General features: G+C 45.9%; 1 protein-coding gene across 1 annotated transcript in view; it reads right to left on the reverse strand.

Moving 5' to 3' along the window:
* Positions 1-4,056: 4,056 nt before the first annotated feature.
* GFRA3 (GDNF family receptor alpha 3) overlaps positions 4,057-16,846 on the reverse strand; it is a 32,009-nt gene continuing 19,219 nt past the window's right edge. Inside the window, exons 5-8 of the mRNA XM_053566047.1 lie at positions 11,598-11,701; positions 11,309-11,443; positions 10,839-10,927; positions 4,057-10,614 (exon numbers count right to left, since the gene is read on the reverse strand). Coding sequence (XP_053422022.1) covers positions 10,525-10,614; positions 10,839-10,927; positions 11,309-11,443; positions 11,598-11,701 — 418 coding nt within the window. The 3' untranslated portion in view covers positions 4,057-10,524. The remainder of the gene's footprint in view (positions 10,615-10,838; positions 10,928-11,308; positions 11,444-11,597; positions 11,702-16,846) is intronic.

Consider the following 16,846-nt stretch of genomic DNA (forward strand, 5'->3'; position numbering starts at 1 on the left):
TCGAACCTGTGAGCTCAGGCAATCCACCCACCTCGACCTCCCAGAGGGCTAAGATTACAGGCGTGAGCCACCACATCCGACAGCAACCTCAAATTCTTGAACTCAAGCCATTCTCTTGCCTCAGCCTCCTGAGGAGCTGAGATTACAGGTGCCTACCACAATATCTGGCTATTTTGTTTAAAGACAGGGGTCTCATCTCTTGCTCAGGCTGGTCTTGAACTCTTGAGCTCAGGCAATCCACCTGCTTTGGCCTCCCAGAAGGCTAGGATTGCAGTCGTGAGCCACCTCACCCAGCCTTCAGCCCCAAATTCTTTAGACTACAGTATGCTTTCTTTGACCAACTAAAGGGCTGTAGTCCCTAAAACAGTCTTGAAATGTAATTCCTGAGGAATGGAGTGTATGTATTTGATTTGGGAGTTCATTTCTGGGCTTCACCACAGAGCTCCCTCTCTTCCCTCATGGGGGTGGAGGGAGCCAGCCTAAATCAGAAGGTCTTTTTGAGAAGCCACAAGGAGGCTTTGTGACAGAGAATGTTAAAAGGGCACAGGCAGAATCTGCCTGGGGCAAAGTTGGGAAATAAAGCAAATCTATTAAGTGCTAGGCTTACCCCCACTAGGGGGGTAAGGAGTGGTGAGATCACCTCCCTTCTGACATCCACTATCTGATACCTTTGTACTTATCCCCTGGGCCTCCTTCCCTTCTTTCCTAAGAAATACACTGTCCATCTCTGCCTGTTGAGCTTCTCTTTATCCTTTGATGCTCTTCTCAAATATTTCCTCCTCCATGAAGCCTCAGTGATACCCCCTCTTAGGAGTCTTGGAGGTCTTGGAATATATATGCACTTTCAAAATAAGCTCAGAACCTGCTTCAAATTCAATTCCCAGTGATTAGCTTTGTGACCCTGGGCAAGATTTAACCTCTAGACATCTGTTTCTCTATTTATAAAATGGGAATAATAATGCCTGCCTTCACAGGGTTGTGAGGAAGTTTAAACTGGATTATAGATTGGCAATAAAGAAAAGATATTAACTATATGAGTGTGTGTGTGTATTCACGGCCTGACTCTCTCCTCTAGGGAAACCTAGAGGGGGAGTGAGGGTTGGATGGGGAGCTGCTTGGTGTATACAACTCAAAGACAAGTTTTGCTGCGTATATTTTTTAAGACTGTGCAATCATTCTTCATAATTTTTTTCAAATATTGTGGATGCCAGATTGATACCACCACGTGGAGAAAATATCATGAAGAGGCTTGGTTTTTAAAAGGATACACATGTAGGGTGGCACCTGTAGCTCAGTGAGTAGGGCACTGGCCCCATATACCAAGGGTGGTGGGTTCAAACCCGACCCCGGCCCAACTGCAACAACAACAAAAAAACAGCAGGGCGTTGTGGCGGGTGCCCATGGTCCCAGCTACTCGGGAGGCTGAGGCAAGAGAATCACCCAAGCCCAAGAGCTGGAGGTTGCTGTGAACTGTGTGACACCATGGCACTCTACCAAGGGTGACAAAGTGAGACTCTGTCTCAAAAAAAAAAGGATACACATGTAAAACTTTTCTTTCTTTTTTTTGAGACAGAGTCTCAAGCTGTCGTCCTGGGTAGAGTGCTATGGCATCACAGCTCACAGCAACCTCTAACTCTTGGGCTCGATCAATCCTCTTGACTCAGTTTTTCTATTTTTAGTAAAGATGAGGTCTTGCTTTTGCTCATGCTGGTCTCAAACTCATGAGCTCAAGCAATCAACTCGCCTTGGCCTCTCAGAATGCTAGGATTACAGGTATGAGCCACTGCGTAAGGCAGTTACGCATGTAACTGTAAAGCTCTTAATGCAGTGTTTCATACTTACCAAGTACTCAAATAATGAAGTTCCTTGCTATTCTTTGTCTGCCTTCATAAAACTTGTCTTCATCTTTGTGCCAACCTACTGCCTGCCCTACCCAGCCAACAGTAAGGGCTTAGCAGGAAGAAACCCAGAACCAACCAGTCTGGGAAGACCAGGCTCTTGAAACAAATGCCTTAACACCAGCTGAGCACAGCAATTTGTATCAGGGTCAGCACCAGGAAGAGGCTATTTGCAGGCATCTTTCTTGTGGGGGATGGGCTCTCTCATTCTACTTGTCACTGTTCCCAGCCAGACACAGGGCACTTCATCCTCTCACCCACACACATTGACCTCTGCCCTGGGATGTCACCAAGGGGTCAAGGGCCAAGGAGCTCCTCATGACCAAGCATGCCAAGCCAGAATTCTGTACACCAGTTCTCTAGAACTGCCTGTTCCACAGGGGCTGGCTTGCACAACAGCAGGCCTGTATTTGGGTGTGTCCTCAGAGGACACCCTTCTTCAGGGAAAGTCGGGTGGGGAGATGACTGACAGGAAGACCTGGAAGCATCTCCTCTCACAGAACTCCAGTCACAGCAGACCTCCCAACACTCCCACCCTTCCAGTTTTTGCATTTGCCCATTCTAATCACTGGGGTGCCTCTCCCTCCTTTCTATCTAATTAACCGTACTCTCTTTTCAAGGCCTGACCCAAATAGCTTCTCTTCTAGGAAGCCATCCCTGTAACCTGAAAGGGTTCCTTCAGACCTCATCTTGGTCTCTGTTATAATTTAAGATGTGGGTTCTCACCCCAACACTGGATAAATGCAACATAGAGAGACTGTGCCTGGGAATAAGGGGGACTGAGGTTTCATTACTGGATCAGTCACTTGATAGCCCCTATAATCTTGGACAAGTTGTTTGGTTTTGCTAAGCTTCTTTGTAAAATCAGGAAAATAAAATAGGATAGTTATGAAAATTAAATGGGGTAATGCTCATTACACCATCAGCATGGTGCCTTACATACATTAAGCTCTCATGTTAGCTATTATCATCTCTGTCTCTCTTCCACCTCCAAACCCACCCACAGTATCTCAGATAAGGCCTTGACCAGCTCAATCTCTGAAGGTGGAACTTTATCAAATCAAGTTTCTCGGTGGCCCCCATAGCTCAGTCAGCAGGGTGCAGGCTACATATACCTAGGGTGGCGGGTTCGAATCCAGTCCAGGCCTGCTAAGCAATAATGACAACTGCAACCAAAAAATAGCCGGGGGTTGTGGAAGGCACCTGTAGTCCCAGCTACTTGGGAGGCTGAGGCAAGAGACTTGCTTAAGCCCAAGAGTTTGAGGTTGCTGTGAGCTGTGATGCCACAGCACTGTACCCAGGGCGACAGCTTGAGACTCTGTCTCAAAAAAAGAATCAAGTTTCTCAGGTTATAAATATGAAAAGGCTTCCTCCAGAGAGAAGCAGAGATACTGAAAAGAGATTGAAATTTCTTTCTTTCTTTTTTTTTTTTTGAGACAGAGTCTCACTTTATTGGCCTCAGTGAGTTCTGTGGCATCACAGCTCACAACAACCTCCAGCTCTTGGGCTTAGGCAATTCCCTTGCCTCAGCCTCCTGAGTAGCTGGGATTACAGGTGCCCACCACAACACCCCGCTATTTTTTTTAAGAGATAGAGTCTTACTTTGTCGCCCTCAGTAGAGTGATGTGGCGTCACAGTTCACAGCAACCTCAAACTCCTGGGCTTGGAGTGATTCTCTTGCCTCAGCCTCCCAAGTAGCTGGGACTACAGGTGCCTGCCACAATACCTGGCTATTTTTTTGTTGCAGTTTGGCCAGGGCTGGGTTTGAACCTGCCACCCTCAGTATATGGGGCCGGTGCCCTGTCCACTGAGCCACAGGCACCGCCCAGCTATTTTTTTGTTGTTGTTGCTGCAGTTTGGCAGGGGCCATGTTTGAACCCACCACCCTCAGTATATGGCGCCACCGCCCTATTCACTGAGCCACAGGTGCTGCCCAGAGATTGAAATTTCTAAGAACCAGAGATCCCAAGAGAGGAATGAGGGCAAGAACCTATGATTATTGATCACACGGGATATAGAGGGAAAGCTGGAAGGTTATCTGCTAAGGAAATGCTTCAGTTGGGGAAGAAAAAATCTTTTCCTCTACCCTCTTATTTTCAGTACCTGGAGCCCTTCAAATTAAACTAACAAAAGACAAATAAACAGGAAAAAAGGGGCACACAATTTTTATTAATATTTATATGTATAGGAGGTAACAGAAAAGAAGTGAAATTTGAAGAAGCCATTAGTTACATACCCTTTTAACAAAAGAAATATTTGGGCTTCAAGGGACGGTGAATTGTGGGGAAGTAACTACAAAATATATGGGAGGAACTAATGGAAGATAAGTGCTATTTTAGGAAGGTCTGTTTATGAAAACTCATCTTGGTGTCAATTCATCATTTTTGATGATAAGAGTCACTTTTCTCACTCAGGCACGGGGAGGAAATTTGTGCCCTGCTTTCAGGCAAAGAAGGAGAGGGCAGAGATAACTTCCTGCTTTTGTTGATTCTCAGTTGTCTTCAGCTCAACATGATCTTATGCTAAAGTGGCATATTTGCGGTAGTATATCAGATCCTCTTCACTTTGCCTTCCTCTTCAACTGCCAGGGCCAGAAATCTAGTAAGCCTGACAGTAGCAAAGTCTCCTTCTGTAGCCATAAACAACCTCAACTCAGATCCAGCTCACAGGGTAGTTCTGAGACCCAGAGGTCCTTCACAGAGCCTGGCCTGCGTTCCTACATTCCACCCTTTCAGGGAATTCAAGAAGGAAACACAGACAAGATGTTCCTAAGCCTGGCAGGAAGCCACAGAAGAAGCAGAGCTACACCTCAGGTGATTGTTAAAATCTGCCTCAGTTCTCTGACAAAAGTCTGTGGTTCTAGGGTTTCTGCTGAGCGACAGGGCCTTCTCTGAGAACTGCCTTCAACTAATAGGTCTGAGATCCTGTAATTAAGTTAGTAGTGTTTGTCTTTATGTTTCTTTTACCCAGTTAATAGGCCTGGGATGGACTCTGGACCCAGAAAAGCCAATTTACAACTGAACCCAGACAATCAAATTTCTTCCCTCCGTGGATTTGCAATTGGGGTGGGAGATCAGGCAGCTACAGTCACTGGGCTTGGCAGGTCATGCAGAGGAGTAGGTCTGCAGAAGGAATGCAGCACATGGCCCAAGACATCACACCTTCAGGGATGGGGCTCAAGACTCTGTTTCCTGGCTCACCAGTCCTAGCTTTCCCAATACCTGACTGAACTCCCTGGGATCAGGTTGCATGACATTCCCTTTTTACTAAGTAATTCCAACGTTTCTGTTACTTGCAGCCCAAAGACCTTTGCATAAGATGCTAACTTCCTCTGCCTTCATAATCTGTTCAAGGTGCCACAGGGTCTGTGCTACAGATCCAAAGTTCTGGCTTCCATCCTGAAGTTCAGACTTTGAAAAGAAAGTTTCTCAGGGGCAGCCAATGGAGGGGGAGTCAGCAGCTATCACCTTACCACTGTTCCAAGGCAGGAAGCAGAATACAGGGTATCTACAGTTCCCCTCCTAGAATTAACAGTAGTAATGCCTGCCATTTACTGAGTGTTCATTCTGTATCAGGCATGATGCTAAGTATCATGAAAATTTCTAGTCCTCACAACAATCTTGAGATGGTTTTAAATATTTTTTTACTATTAATCTAAATTAAATATATATACCTTTCATTATCCAAATTATATATGTGTGTGTATATATATCATGCTTATAAGCTTTTATAGTAATAGGAAGCCAAAAAATTGCTAACCAAAACTAGCATAATTAGTAGAATCATTACTTTATATTGTCTATTAGTCTTATGGCTGAAATTAAATTGCTGATATTGTATTTATTAAAAACAAAGTAGGGCCAGGTACAGTGGCTCACACCTGTAATCCTAGCACTGTGGGTAGATGGCCTGAGCTCACAGGTTCAAGAACAGCCTGAGCCAGAATGAGACCTGGTCTCTAAAAATAGCCAGGTGTTGTGGAGGGCACCTGTAGTCCCAGCTACTCGGGAGGCTGAGCCCAAGAGTTTGAGGTCACTGTGAGCTATGACGCCACAGCACTCTACCGAGGGTGACCAAATGAGACTCTATCTCAAAAAAACAAAACACACAAAAAAACCCTGCTGGCTCAGCACCTATAGCACAGTGGTTATGGCGCCAGCCACATAGACCGAGGGTGGCGGGTTCCAACCAGCTAAACAACTGCAACCAAAAAATAGCCAGATGTTGTGGCGGGTGCCTGTAGTCCCAGCTACTTGGGAGCCTGAGGGAAAAGAATTGCTTAAGCCCAAGAGTTTGAGGTTGCTGTGAGCTGTAACGCCACAGCACTCTACCCAGGGTGACATGGTGAGACTCTGTCTCAAAAAAAAAAAAAAACTGCAACACTTTAAGTTAGGTATTCTATTGGCATCTCCACCTTAGATGAGGGAACAGTGGCTCAGAAAGGTGAAGAGTGTTTCCCAAGGTCAAATAGCTGAGTGTTACAATCAACCAGGATAACTGAAGAGTCTCAACTGCCCAACTTAGAGGTCTAGTTGTCAGAGTCCTGAGCTGCCCCTTCATTAACATGGTGGAACATGAATAGGCAGAGACAGATACTGCCTCTTTTAAAAATACTCAAGTCCTGGGACAGGGCAAGTGCTTGTTGAATGATGGGTGAATTTGGAGGTAAGTGTTTAAAAGATAGTCTGCTCCACCCCAACCGTGGACAGCCTGTAATTCTCCACCTACCAGTATTGCCAGCAGCCCTTCCCACCTCGCTGCTCAGAAGTTAGTCTAATGGCATTAACCATCCCAGCCAGCCATGATACCATTAAAAGCTTTAGTCTAGCCAATACACTCCCACCCAGGGTCTTGGCTCTGGGCCCTGGACTAGAAGAGTGGTCTGGTTGTTTACCAGAAATTTGGACCTTCTTCAGAGAAAAGCATAGATGACCTATTAGTCTAATTCAGGCACTTAGCAAGGAATGACTGTACCATTCACACCCCCAGCCTCAGGCTAATGGAGCCAAGGCAATTGGAGAGGACTTGACTGCTCAGAGATCTTCCTGGAAGGGGAAGCAGGAGGAAGAAAGGTCGACCCACCCGGTGCCCCACTGGAATTTGCAGGGAGGCAGCCTGGCTGAATGTTTTCAGGGGCTGGGCAGGCTATGCAGATATAAAAATATATGTAGAAAGGTTTGCCTATTCCACCCACCACTCTGGAAACTCTGTGCACATGGTACTCACAGTCACCTACCTCATTGCCTTAAAAATTAACTCAGCCAGGCGAGGTAGCTCATGCTTATAATCCTAGCACTCTGGGAGGCAGAGGCAAGTGGATTGCCTGAGCTCATGAGTTGGAGACCAGCCTGAGCAAAAGCAAAACCCTGTCTCTACTAAAAATAATTTAAAAAACTGAGGCAAAAAGATTGTTTGAGACCAAGAGTTGGAGTTTGCTGTGAGCTATGATGCCATAGCACTCTAGTCAGGGCAACAGCTTGAGACTCTGTCTCAAAAAAAACAACAACACAAAAACACAAACTTAGGGCGCCCATAGCTCAGTGGTTAGGGCACCAGCCACATGCTCCGGGGCTGGTGGGTTTGAACCTGGCCCCAGGCCTGCTAAACAAACAAACAAACAAATAGCCGGGAATTGTGGCAGGCACCTCTAGTCCCAGCTACTTGGGAGGCTGAGGCAAGAGAATCGCTTGAGCCCAGGAGTTTGAGGTTGCTGTGAGCCATGATGCCACAACACTCTACCGAGGGTGACAAAGTGAAACTCTGTCTCAATTGAAAAAAAAAAAAAACTTAGAGGGATCACACAGTGGCTCATGACTAAAATCCTATCACTCTGGGAGGCCAAAGCAGGAGGATCACTTGAAGTCAAGAGTTCAAAGCCTGAGTGAGACTCCATCTCTACTGAAAAATAAAAAAATTAGTTGGGTGTGGTGGCATGTGCCTGTTGTCCTAGCTACTTCTGAAGTTGAAGCAGGAGGATTGCTTGAGCTCAGGAGTTTGTGGTGCTGTGAAGTAGGCTGAAGCCATGGTACTCTAGTCTTGGAGACAGAGTAAGATTTTTTCTGGAAAAACAAAAACAACTTAACTCAGAGAAGAATGGGAAGACAACCAAATGTCCATCAATGTAGAACTGGTGCTTAAATAAACTATGCATGTATGAATATGCATTCTTACAAGTCTATGTCATGCAGCTGATAAAAATAATGATATAGCTCAATTCTTTTTTTTTTTTTTTTTTTTTGTAGAGACAGAGTCTCACTTTATGGCCCTCAGTAGAGTGCCGTGGCCTCACACAGCTCACAGCAACCTCCAACTCCTGGGCTTAAGCGATTCTCTTGCCTCAGCCTCCCGAGCAGCTGGGACTACAGGCGCCCACCACAATGCCCGGCTATTTTTTTTTTTTTGGTTGTAGTTTGGCCGGGGCCGGGTTTGAACCCGCCACCCTCGGTATATGGGGCCGGCGCCCTACCGACTGAGCCACAGGCGCTGCCCAGATATAGCTCAATTCTATATGGATGCTAAAAGATATCTGTGATTTTCACTTTGACACACAGTGTGTGACCCCACTTATGTAAAATTATACATATCCATAGATTCTCAAGGTCCCAGATGTGCAGGGAGCAGTTAGGAAGTTTAAGAGTGGGATTTAAAAAATTTTGCTTTCTTCTTTAGAATTACCTATAGTTTGTTCAAATTCTCTATAAAAACCACATTGTATAATTATTAACTTTTTTGAGTTCTTACTGTGTCAGGCACAATGCTTTTACATGGATTACCTCATTCTTTATGAGGTGGGTTCCATGCTTTTCCATGTTACAGACATGGATAGTGAGGCCCAGAGAAGTTAAGCCCAAGGTCACATAGCCTGTGACTGACAAAGACAAGTGTTGTTGGACGATTAAATGAATTAATGCACGTACATGCACACAGTGCACCATAGTACTTGGCACACAGTAGAGGCTCAATAAATGAGGGTTATTATCATAATTATTCTATAGCACTTATCATACTACATTTGCTCTTATTCACCATCTTGTTTAACTGCTCTGATGCATAAAAGATATGAAAATAAGATCTTAAGGGCGGCGCCTGTGGCTCAAGGAGTAGGGCGCTGGCCCCATATATCAGAGGTGGCAGGTTCAAACCCCACACCGGCCAAAAAAAACTGCAAAAAAAGAAAAGAAAAGAAGATCTTAGTTTTGGCTGGGTGCCCATAGCTCAGTGGTTAGGGTGCTGGCCTCATGCACCGGGGCTGGTGGGTTTGAACCCAGCCCAGACCTACTGAAACAAACAACATAATAGCTGGGCACTGTGGCAGGTTCCTGTAGTCCCAGCTACTAGGGAGACTGAGGCAAGACAATTGCTTGAGCCCAAGTGTTTGAGGTTGCTGTGAGCTGTGATGCCACAGCGCTCTACCAACAGCAACAAAGTGAGACTCTGTCTCAATAAAAAAGAATAAAAAAAAGATCTGAGTCTTATTACCTTGGAATCTTTTGCACTCAGCACAGGGTATTGCAGAGCCAAAACTCATTAGGTGCTTGTTGAAAGAGTGAGTGAATAAATTAATAGACAAATATCCATAGCTCTGTAAATGTATTCTTCCAACTACTTTGCATGGGTGGGTGTTTCCTCATCTCAATAGGATTACAAATTACCTGAAATCAAAGACCAATCTCTGCTTCCCTCTGGCCCCCATTATGATCTAGAGCAGGTGCTGAATAAATGCTATGGTTGACTAACGGCCCCCACCTCAGCTGCTATGGCAGAACCCAGGCAGTATCCCAGAAATAGCTGGAGCTGGGACAGATCTCAGGTCCACAGCCTCACATAAGCTATTTTTTCTTCCAATTCCACGTCTAGAATACAGAGGGGCTGTGAGACTTGCCTGAAGTTATACAGGTAGTGGTGGTAGGGTTGCTGTGTCTCTTTATCACCTGGCCTGGGCTCTTCTATCTGTAACACCTCTTAATTCTGAATAAATTCACAATTTGAGAAAATGGGAAAGGAGTGAGGTCTTAAGTCAAAGTGTTTAATCATGATCCAAGAGGCCAGGGGACTTGGGATAGTAGTAGGAATAAAGCAAAGTCCATGGTTCAGCTCTTGGTGGCCAAATGTTCTGCAGGATCTGGGGCAGAGCAGTGCAGGCAGCAGAGGAGGAGAGAAGGGGACAGGAGTGTTGCTCTAGCCTTCCTAATAGTGGGCAGTGTCTTTCTAGGCTGCCTCAGGACACCCAGCCCTGCCTACCTGGAAAATACAAGGGAATAACTGATTTGTTAGGCTCTGGGTTATCCTAGTAGTTGGGAGGAAAGGATCAGGAGAGAGCTTGGTAGAGCTGGTCACCACCAGAAGATATGACTAAATTGTGGTCACCAAGTCCTAGGGAGGGACAGCACGAATCAGAAGTGGAGGTATGGGTAGAGGGAACAAGAACCCAGCCAGTAAGAATCTGGAGGTAATAACCCCTACTGTGGCCTCATCTAGGGCTAACTGGATGGACATGCGGGGTGGTGTCAGGGTTGCCACATTTATGCCCCACATGTCCTTTCTGATGCTGTCCTATCCCCAACACTCACAGGCGGCAAGTCTGGCTGGGTATGGGGGAGGGGAATAGGGCCACCAGGGAAGTTGTCTACCAGAAGCTCAGGAGCAGAATCAAGGTAAGTATGCAGGAGAAAAGAGAGGGCAGCCAGGGTAGTGGCCTCAGAGCAGGATTTCTGTTCTGTGGAAGAAATGGAAGAGTCAGTTCAGAGGACCATCTTCACCTTCTTCATTACCCCAACCTCAGTCAAGACTGCCCCCTTCTCCTGAGGTGACCATTGAAGGTCTATGACTTTCATGATAACAGGGAGGGTAACTCCCTACCTAAGCCCCTTTTCTGCCTGGTTTAGGTTTTCCCCAACTGGTCCAGTAAAGGAATGAGGGGTATAAAAGAGGAGCTCCCACCTGGTGTTCCATCACAGCAAAGGTAGAGTCTGCCCAATCCCGGGAGAAGAGTTGGCTGTGAAAACGCATCTTGGCTGCAATGGCCTCCACTGAGGAGAAGAGAAAAGGCATGTTGGAAGGGCATGGTGGCAGGAGATTTCTCAGGTTCCCAATAAAGGGAAGGGAATGTCAAGGTCCCTGAGATATAGGGGAACAAATGGGTAGGAGGTGGAAATGGGATATTGTCTCATTCTGCTTGCTTGTTCCTTGATCTGGAGAGGTCCACACAGGTTGAACAGGCAGTGAAGGGGGTCTCTCAGGGAAAAGGAAGAAAGGCCCAGCTGGGGGGGTGGAAGCCTATGCTGAGAAGAGAGCTGCTCTATCTGAAGGAGGTGGACAGAATAGGTCTGGGCCACACAATTGACCTTTTCCTTCCCCCTGGATCTAGATGACCCGGACACAGGTGCTGGGAGCAAGTGGAGCACACTCACTGAGGCAGGGGTTTCGGGAGAAGAACCCTTCCAGCTGTTCACACTCTTCCTGCAGATTGCCACTGCCTCGACAGGTGCAGCTTAAGGCAACACTGGTGTTGACGTTGCTGACAAAGTTGGGGGTCATGACAGTTCCTGTGGGGTGAAGAGGGGAAGGGATTCTCAGGACCTAGGATAACCCATCCTTCCCCACCCATCTCAGAACCACACCATCTGGGTTCAGTCTCTAGAGCATTCTTCCCCTCAGGTCTGACCAACCTGTGGCTCCTACACACACCCTGAGCCTCACCAATCAGCCCCAGGTATGCTCGTAAACATCTGGACTGCTCTGTTGCACAAGTCCCTAGGATGTCCATGGGATGGCAATGGGTCTGGAAATCCACCAGGCGTGACCTGGAAGAAGGGAAATTTCAAGAGTTTTCATTTGGGCACACTGCAGTTTTTACTCTTGCTGCCCCTTTAGCTTGGCATGCCCATTGTCATGACAAATCCTGCTGGGTCTTCAGAGCTGGCCCAGGGTCTTCTCCTCAGTGAAGCCTCCCCATTACAATTAAATGCACCATCACAGGCCCCACAGCATATCAACCTGAATTTGGGCTCCACCATCTTTAGTTATGAGAGCTCAGGCAGCTTTTTAACCTAGTTCCTAAACTGTAAAACAGATGATAGCAGCACTACCTCATGGATTTTTGTTAAGATGAAATAAGAAAATGCTGGCTCAGCACCTGTAGCTCAGTGAGTAGGGTGCAGGCCACATACAACCAAGGTGGCGGGTTTGAACCCAGCTTGGGCGTGCTAAATAATAATGACAACTGCAACCAAAAAATAGCCAGGTGTTGTGGTGGGTGCCTGTAGTCCCAGCTACTCAGGAGGCTGAGGTAAGAGAATCACTTAAACCCAAGAGTTTTGAGATTGCCGTGAGCTGTGATGCTACAGCACTCTACCAAGGGCAACATAGTGTGATTCTGTCTCAAAAAAAAAAAGTCCCAGCTACTGTGGAGGCTGAGGTAGGAGGATCACCTGAGCCTAGGCAAGACTTTGTTTCTAAAATAGTAAAAAAAAAAGAGAGAATACATGCATAGCATTTAGCATAGGGCTGATACATATTAAGTATTTAATAAATGTTGGATATTGTTATTATTAACACTTATCCTACAATAGCTAAAGCTAGTTTTCTTTGGGTGATATAAGTATTTCAGCAGTTTTCATTACATTTTGCCTTATGTGAGGTTTACTTCTCTGTTACTCCCACTCAACTGTGAACTCATTGAAGGCAAGGACAATATCTTCATCACCTAGCCCTGGATCTATTATGTAATAGTAATAACTACTAGCACAATAATAGGTGATAGAGCAGAATGGTAAGCTGGCCACAGTGTAATCCTAGCATTTTTATTTTTTTATTTTTATTTTTTTTTATAGAGACAGAGTCTCACTTTATGGCCCTCGGTAGAGTGCCATGGCCTCACACAGCTCACAGCAACCTCCAACTCCTGGGCTCGAGCGATTCTCTTGCCTCAGCCTCCCGAGTAGCTGGGACTACAGGCGCCCGCCACAACGCCCGGCTATTTTTTGGTTGCAGTTTGGCCAGGGCGGGGTCTGAACCCGCCACCCTGGGTATATGGGGCCGGCTCCCTACCGACTGAGCCACAGGCGCCGCCCAGCACTTTTATTTTTTTTGACACAGAGCCTTACTCTGTCACCCTGAGTAGAGTGCTGTGGTGTCATAGCTTACAGCAACCTCAAACTCTTGCGCTCAAGCGATCCTCTTGCCTCAGCCTCCCAGGTAGTTGGGATTACAGGCACACCTTATAACACCCAGCTAGTTTTTCTATTTTAAGTAGAGGCAGGGTCTCACTCTTGCTCAGGTTGGTCTTGCAAGCCTGAGCTCAGGCGATCCAGTCTCCCGAAGTGGTAGGATTACAGGCATGAGCCACTGTGCCCAGCCAATCCTAGCACTTTGTTTGTTTTTTTGAGATAGAGTCTTACTTTGTCATGCTTGGTAGAGTGCCATGGCATCATAGCTCATAGCAACCTCAAACTCTTGGGCTCGAGCAATTCTCTTGCCTCAACTACCCAAGTAGCTGGGACTACAGGTGCCTGCCACAATGCCCAGCTTTTTTTTTTTTTTTTTGGAGTTTTTAGCCAGGGCAGGGTTTGAACCCACCACCTCCGGTATGTGGGGACAGCGCCCTACTCCTTTGAGCCACAGGTGCCACCCAATGCCCAGCTAGTTTTAGAGAGGGGTCTCACTCTTGCTCAGGCTGATCTCGAACTCCTGAGCTCAGGCAATCCACTCACCTTGGTCTTGCAGAGAATCCTAGCACTTTTTTTTTTTTTTGAGACAGAGTCTTAAGCTGTCACCCTGGGTAGAGTGCTATGGCATCATAGCTCACAGCAACCTCCAGCTCTTGGGCTCAAGTGGTCCTCTTGCTTCAGTTTTTTGTATTTTTTAGTAGAGATGGGGGTCTCACTTTTGCTCAGGCTGGTCTCAAACTTATGAGCTCAGACAATCCACCCGCTTTGGCCTCCCAGAGTGCTAGGATTACAGGCATGAGCCACCAGGCCTGGCCAGAATCCTAGCACTTTGTAAGGCCAAAATAGGGGGGATGACTTGAGGCCAGGAGTTTGAGACCAGCCTGGGCAACACAGGGAGACCTCATTTCTAACAGAATAAAGAAATTAGCCAGTTGTGGTGGCACATGATGTAGTCCCAGCTACTTGGGAAGGTGAAGTAACAGGATTGCTTGCGCCCAGGAGTTCAAGGCTACAGTGAGCTATGATGTGTCACTGTATTCTAGCCCAGGCAACAGAATGAGACTCTTTTTACACATACAAAAAAGAGAAAAAAGTAAAAAAGAATACAGATTCTAGGCCAGACCCTCTGCATTCCAAATCTAACCTAATAAACCTGACTTACTAGTTTGTTGCTTACTTTCTGGTATGGTTTCTTCATTTGTAAACTGAAGATTGCGCTAGCACTCTGAGAGGCTGAGGTAGGTAGATTCCTTGAGCTCAGGAGTACAAGACCAGCTTGAGTAAGAGCGAGACCCCCATATCTTCTAAAAATAGGAAAATAAGCCACACGTCATGGTGGGCACCTGTATTCTCAGCTACTCAGGAGGCTGAGGCTGGAGGATCCCTTGAGCCCAGGAGTTTGAGGTTGTTATGATGTAGGCTGAGGCCATGGCACTCTAGCCAGAGGAACAGAGTAAGACTATGTCTCAAAAAATAAAAATATAAAAATAAAATACAATGATAAATTTTAAGAAAATAAAAAATGCAAATTGAAGTTGATAAAATATTAATAGCATCTATCTTCCAGGGTTTTTATGAGGTTTACATGAGCTAATACATGTTTAGTACTTAAAACAGTATCCAGCCCGTAGTAATTACTCAGTACATGTTAGTATTATGATTATTGAGAACCCTGACTATGTGATGGTTTACAGATGAGAAAAGTGGTAGTCAGACAGGTTAAGTAATTTGTCCAAGGTTACAAAGAATTAAGTAGTAAAGCCAAGTTGAAACCAAGGTTACTGTCAACAAATGTCACTTAATGGACCATAACTTCAACTTGGCAAATGTTTTGTCCTGAGAAAACAGAAAAAGCTAGATCAGAATTTCAGATTTCTTGGAGAATATGCATCAAATACCTTACAAATCCTCATGTCTGGGCGGCACCTGTGGCTCAGTGAGTAGGGCGCCGGCCCCATATACCGAGGGTGGCGGGTTCAAACCCGGCCCTGGCTAAACTGCAACAAAAAAATAGCCAGGGGATGGGTGGCACCTGTGGCTCAACGGAGTAAGGTGCCAGCCCCATATGCTGGAGGTGGTGGGTTCAAACCCAGGCCCAGCCAAAAACTGCAAAAAAAAAAAAAATAGCCAGGGGTTGTGGTGGGTGCGTGTAGTCCCAGCTACTCGGGAGACTGAGGCAGGAAAATCACCCAGGACCAGGAGTTTGAGGTTGCTGTGAGCTGTGATGTTACGGCACTTTACCAAGGGCGATAACATGAGACTCTGTCTCTACAAAAAAAAAAAAAAACAAAAAACAAATCCTCGTGTCCTTTGATCTGGTAAAGGCACTAGAAGCGACACAACCTAAGTGATAATTACATTTGTGCATAAAGATGAAAGAGCATGAGGGAAATTTATTGTATCATTATTTATAGCAATAAAAAAAAACTAAATATCCAACAATAGAGAAATGGTTAAAGTGTGGGGCATCTATATAATGAAATAATACAATGCAAGACATTTAAAAATCAAGTTCTAAAGGACAGTGAATGAAAAAATAAGCACTACCAATTTGTGAAGCACTTACTCTGCCCCAGTAAACTAAGCACTCTACGTAAATCACGTCATTTAATTCTCACCAGAATCCCATGAGGTCTGCATTATTTCCGTTTTTACAGAGGACTAAACAGAACCTTAGGGTAAGCGATGGAATTTTAGGTCAAGTGTTGTGCTCAAGATTATAGGGACCCTGGAGTTAAAGTCACATCTGTCTGACTTCATAGCTTGTCTTAGCACTACTCCATCTTTCCTCTACAGAAAAATGCCCATGAGATATGTACCATAAGTGAAAAAAAGCAAGACACAGATATATTCCCATAATGCCCACTTTTATTGTAAAAAAAAAAAAAAAAACTGGAAGGACACGTTCCCAAAGTATGGTAGATTATCTTTAGGTGATGGAATTTTGAGGGTTTTGTTGTTGTTGTTGTTTTACTTATGAGAGAGAGTCTCATTTTGTCGCCCTTGGTAGAGTGCTGTGAAGTCACAGCTCACAGCAACCTCCAGCTCTTGGGCTTAGGCGATTCTCTTGCTTCAGCCTCCTGAGTAGCTGAGACTACAGGCGCCCACCAACGCCCGGCTATTTTGTTGTTGTTGTTGCAGTTTGGCTGGGACTGGGTTCGAACCTGTCATCCTCAGTACATGGGACCGGCGCCTTACTCACTGAGACACAGGCGCCGCCCAAGAATTTTTAGTTATTTTTAAAATACATTTTGTGTGCATATTTATTTATTATTTTTATTTTGAGACAGTTTCACTCTGTTGCCCAGGTGCGATGCTCCTAAATAGCTGGGACTACAGGTGCCTGCCACCATTCAGGGCTAATTTTTATTATTATTATTTATTTATTTTTTTTTGTAGAGGCAGAGTCTCACTTTACCGCCCTCGGTAGAGTGCCGTGGCCTCACACAGCTCACAGCAACCTCCAGCTCCTGGGCTTAAGCGATTCTCTTGCCTCAGCCTTCCGAGCAGCTGGGACTACAGGCGCCCGCCACAACGCCCGGCTATTTTTTTGTTGCAGTTCAATCGGGGCCGGGTTTGAACACGCCACCCTCGGTATATGGGGCCGGCGCCCTACTCACCCAGCCACAGGCGCCGCCCGTGGGCTAATTTTTCTATTTTTCAGTAGAGACATGGTCCCTCTTTTTCTCAGACTGGTCCCCAACTCCTGAGCTCAAGGAATCCACCTCCCAGAGTTCTAGGATTACAGGCGTGAGCCACTGCGCCCAGCCCATTTTGTCT

This window comes from Nycticebus coucang, chromosome 17 (assembly GCF_027406575.1).
Source record: "Nycticebus coucang isolate mNycCou1 chromosome 17, mNycCou1.pri, whole genome shotgun sequence".
Classification (NCBI taxonomy): Eukaryota; Metazoa; Chordata; class Mammalia; order Primates; family Lorisidae; genus Nycticebus; species Nycticebus coucang.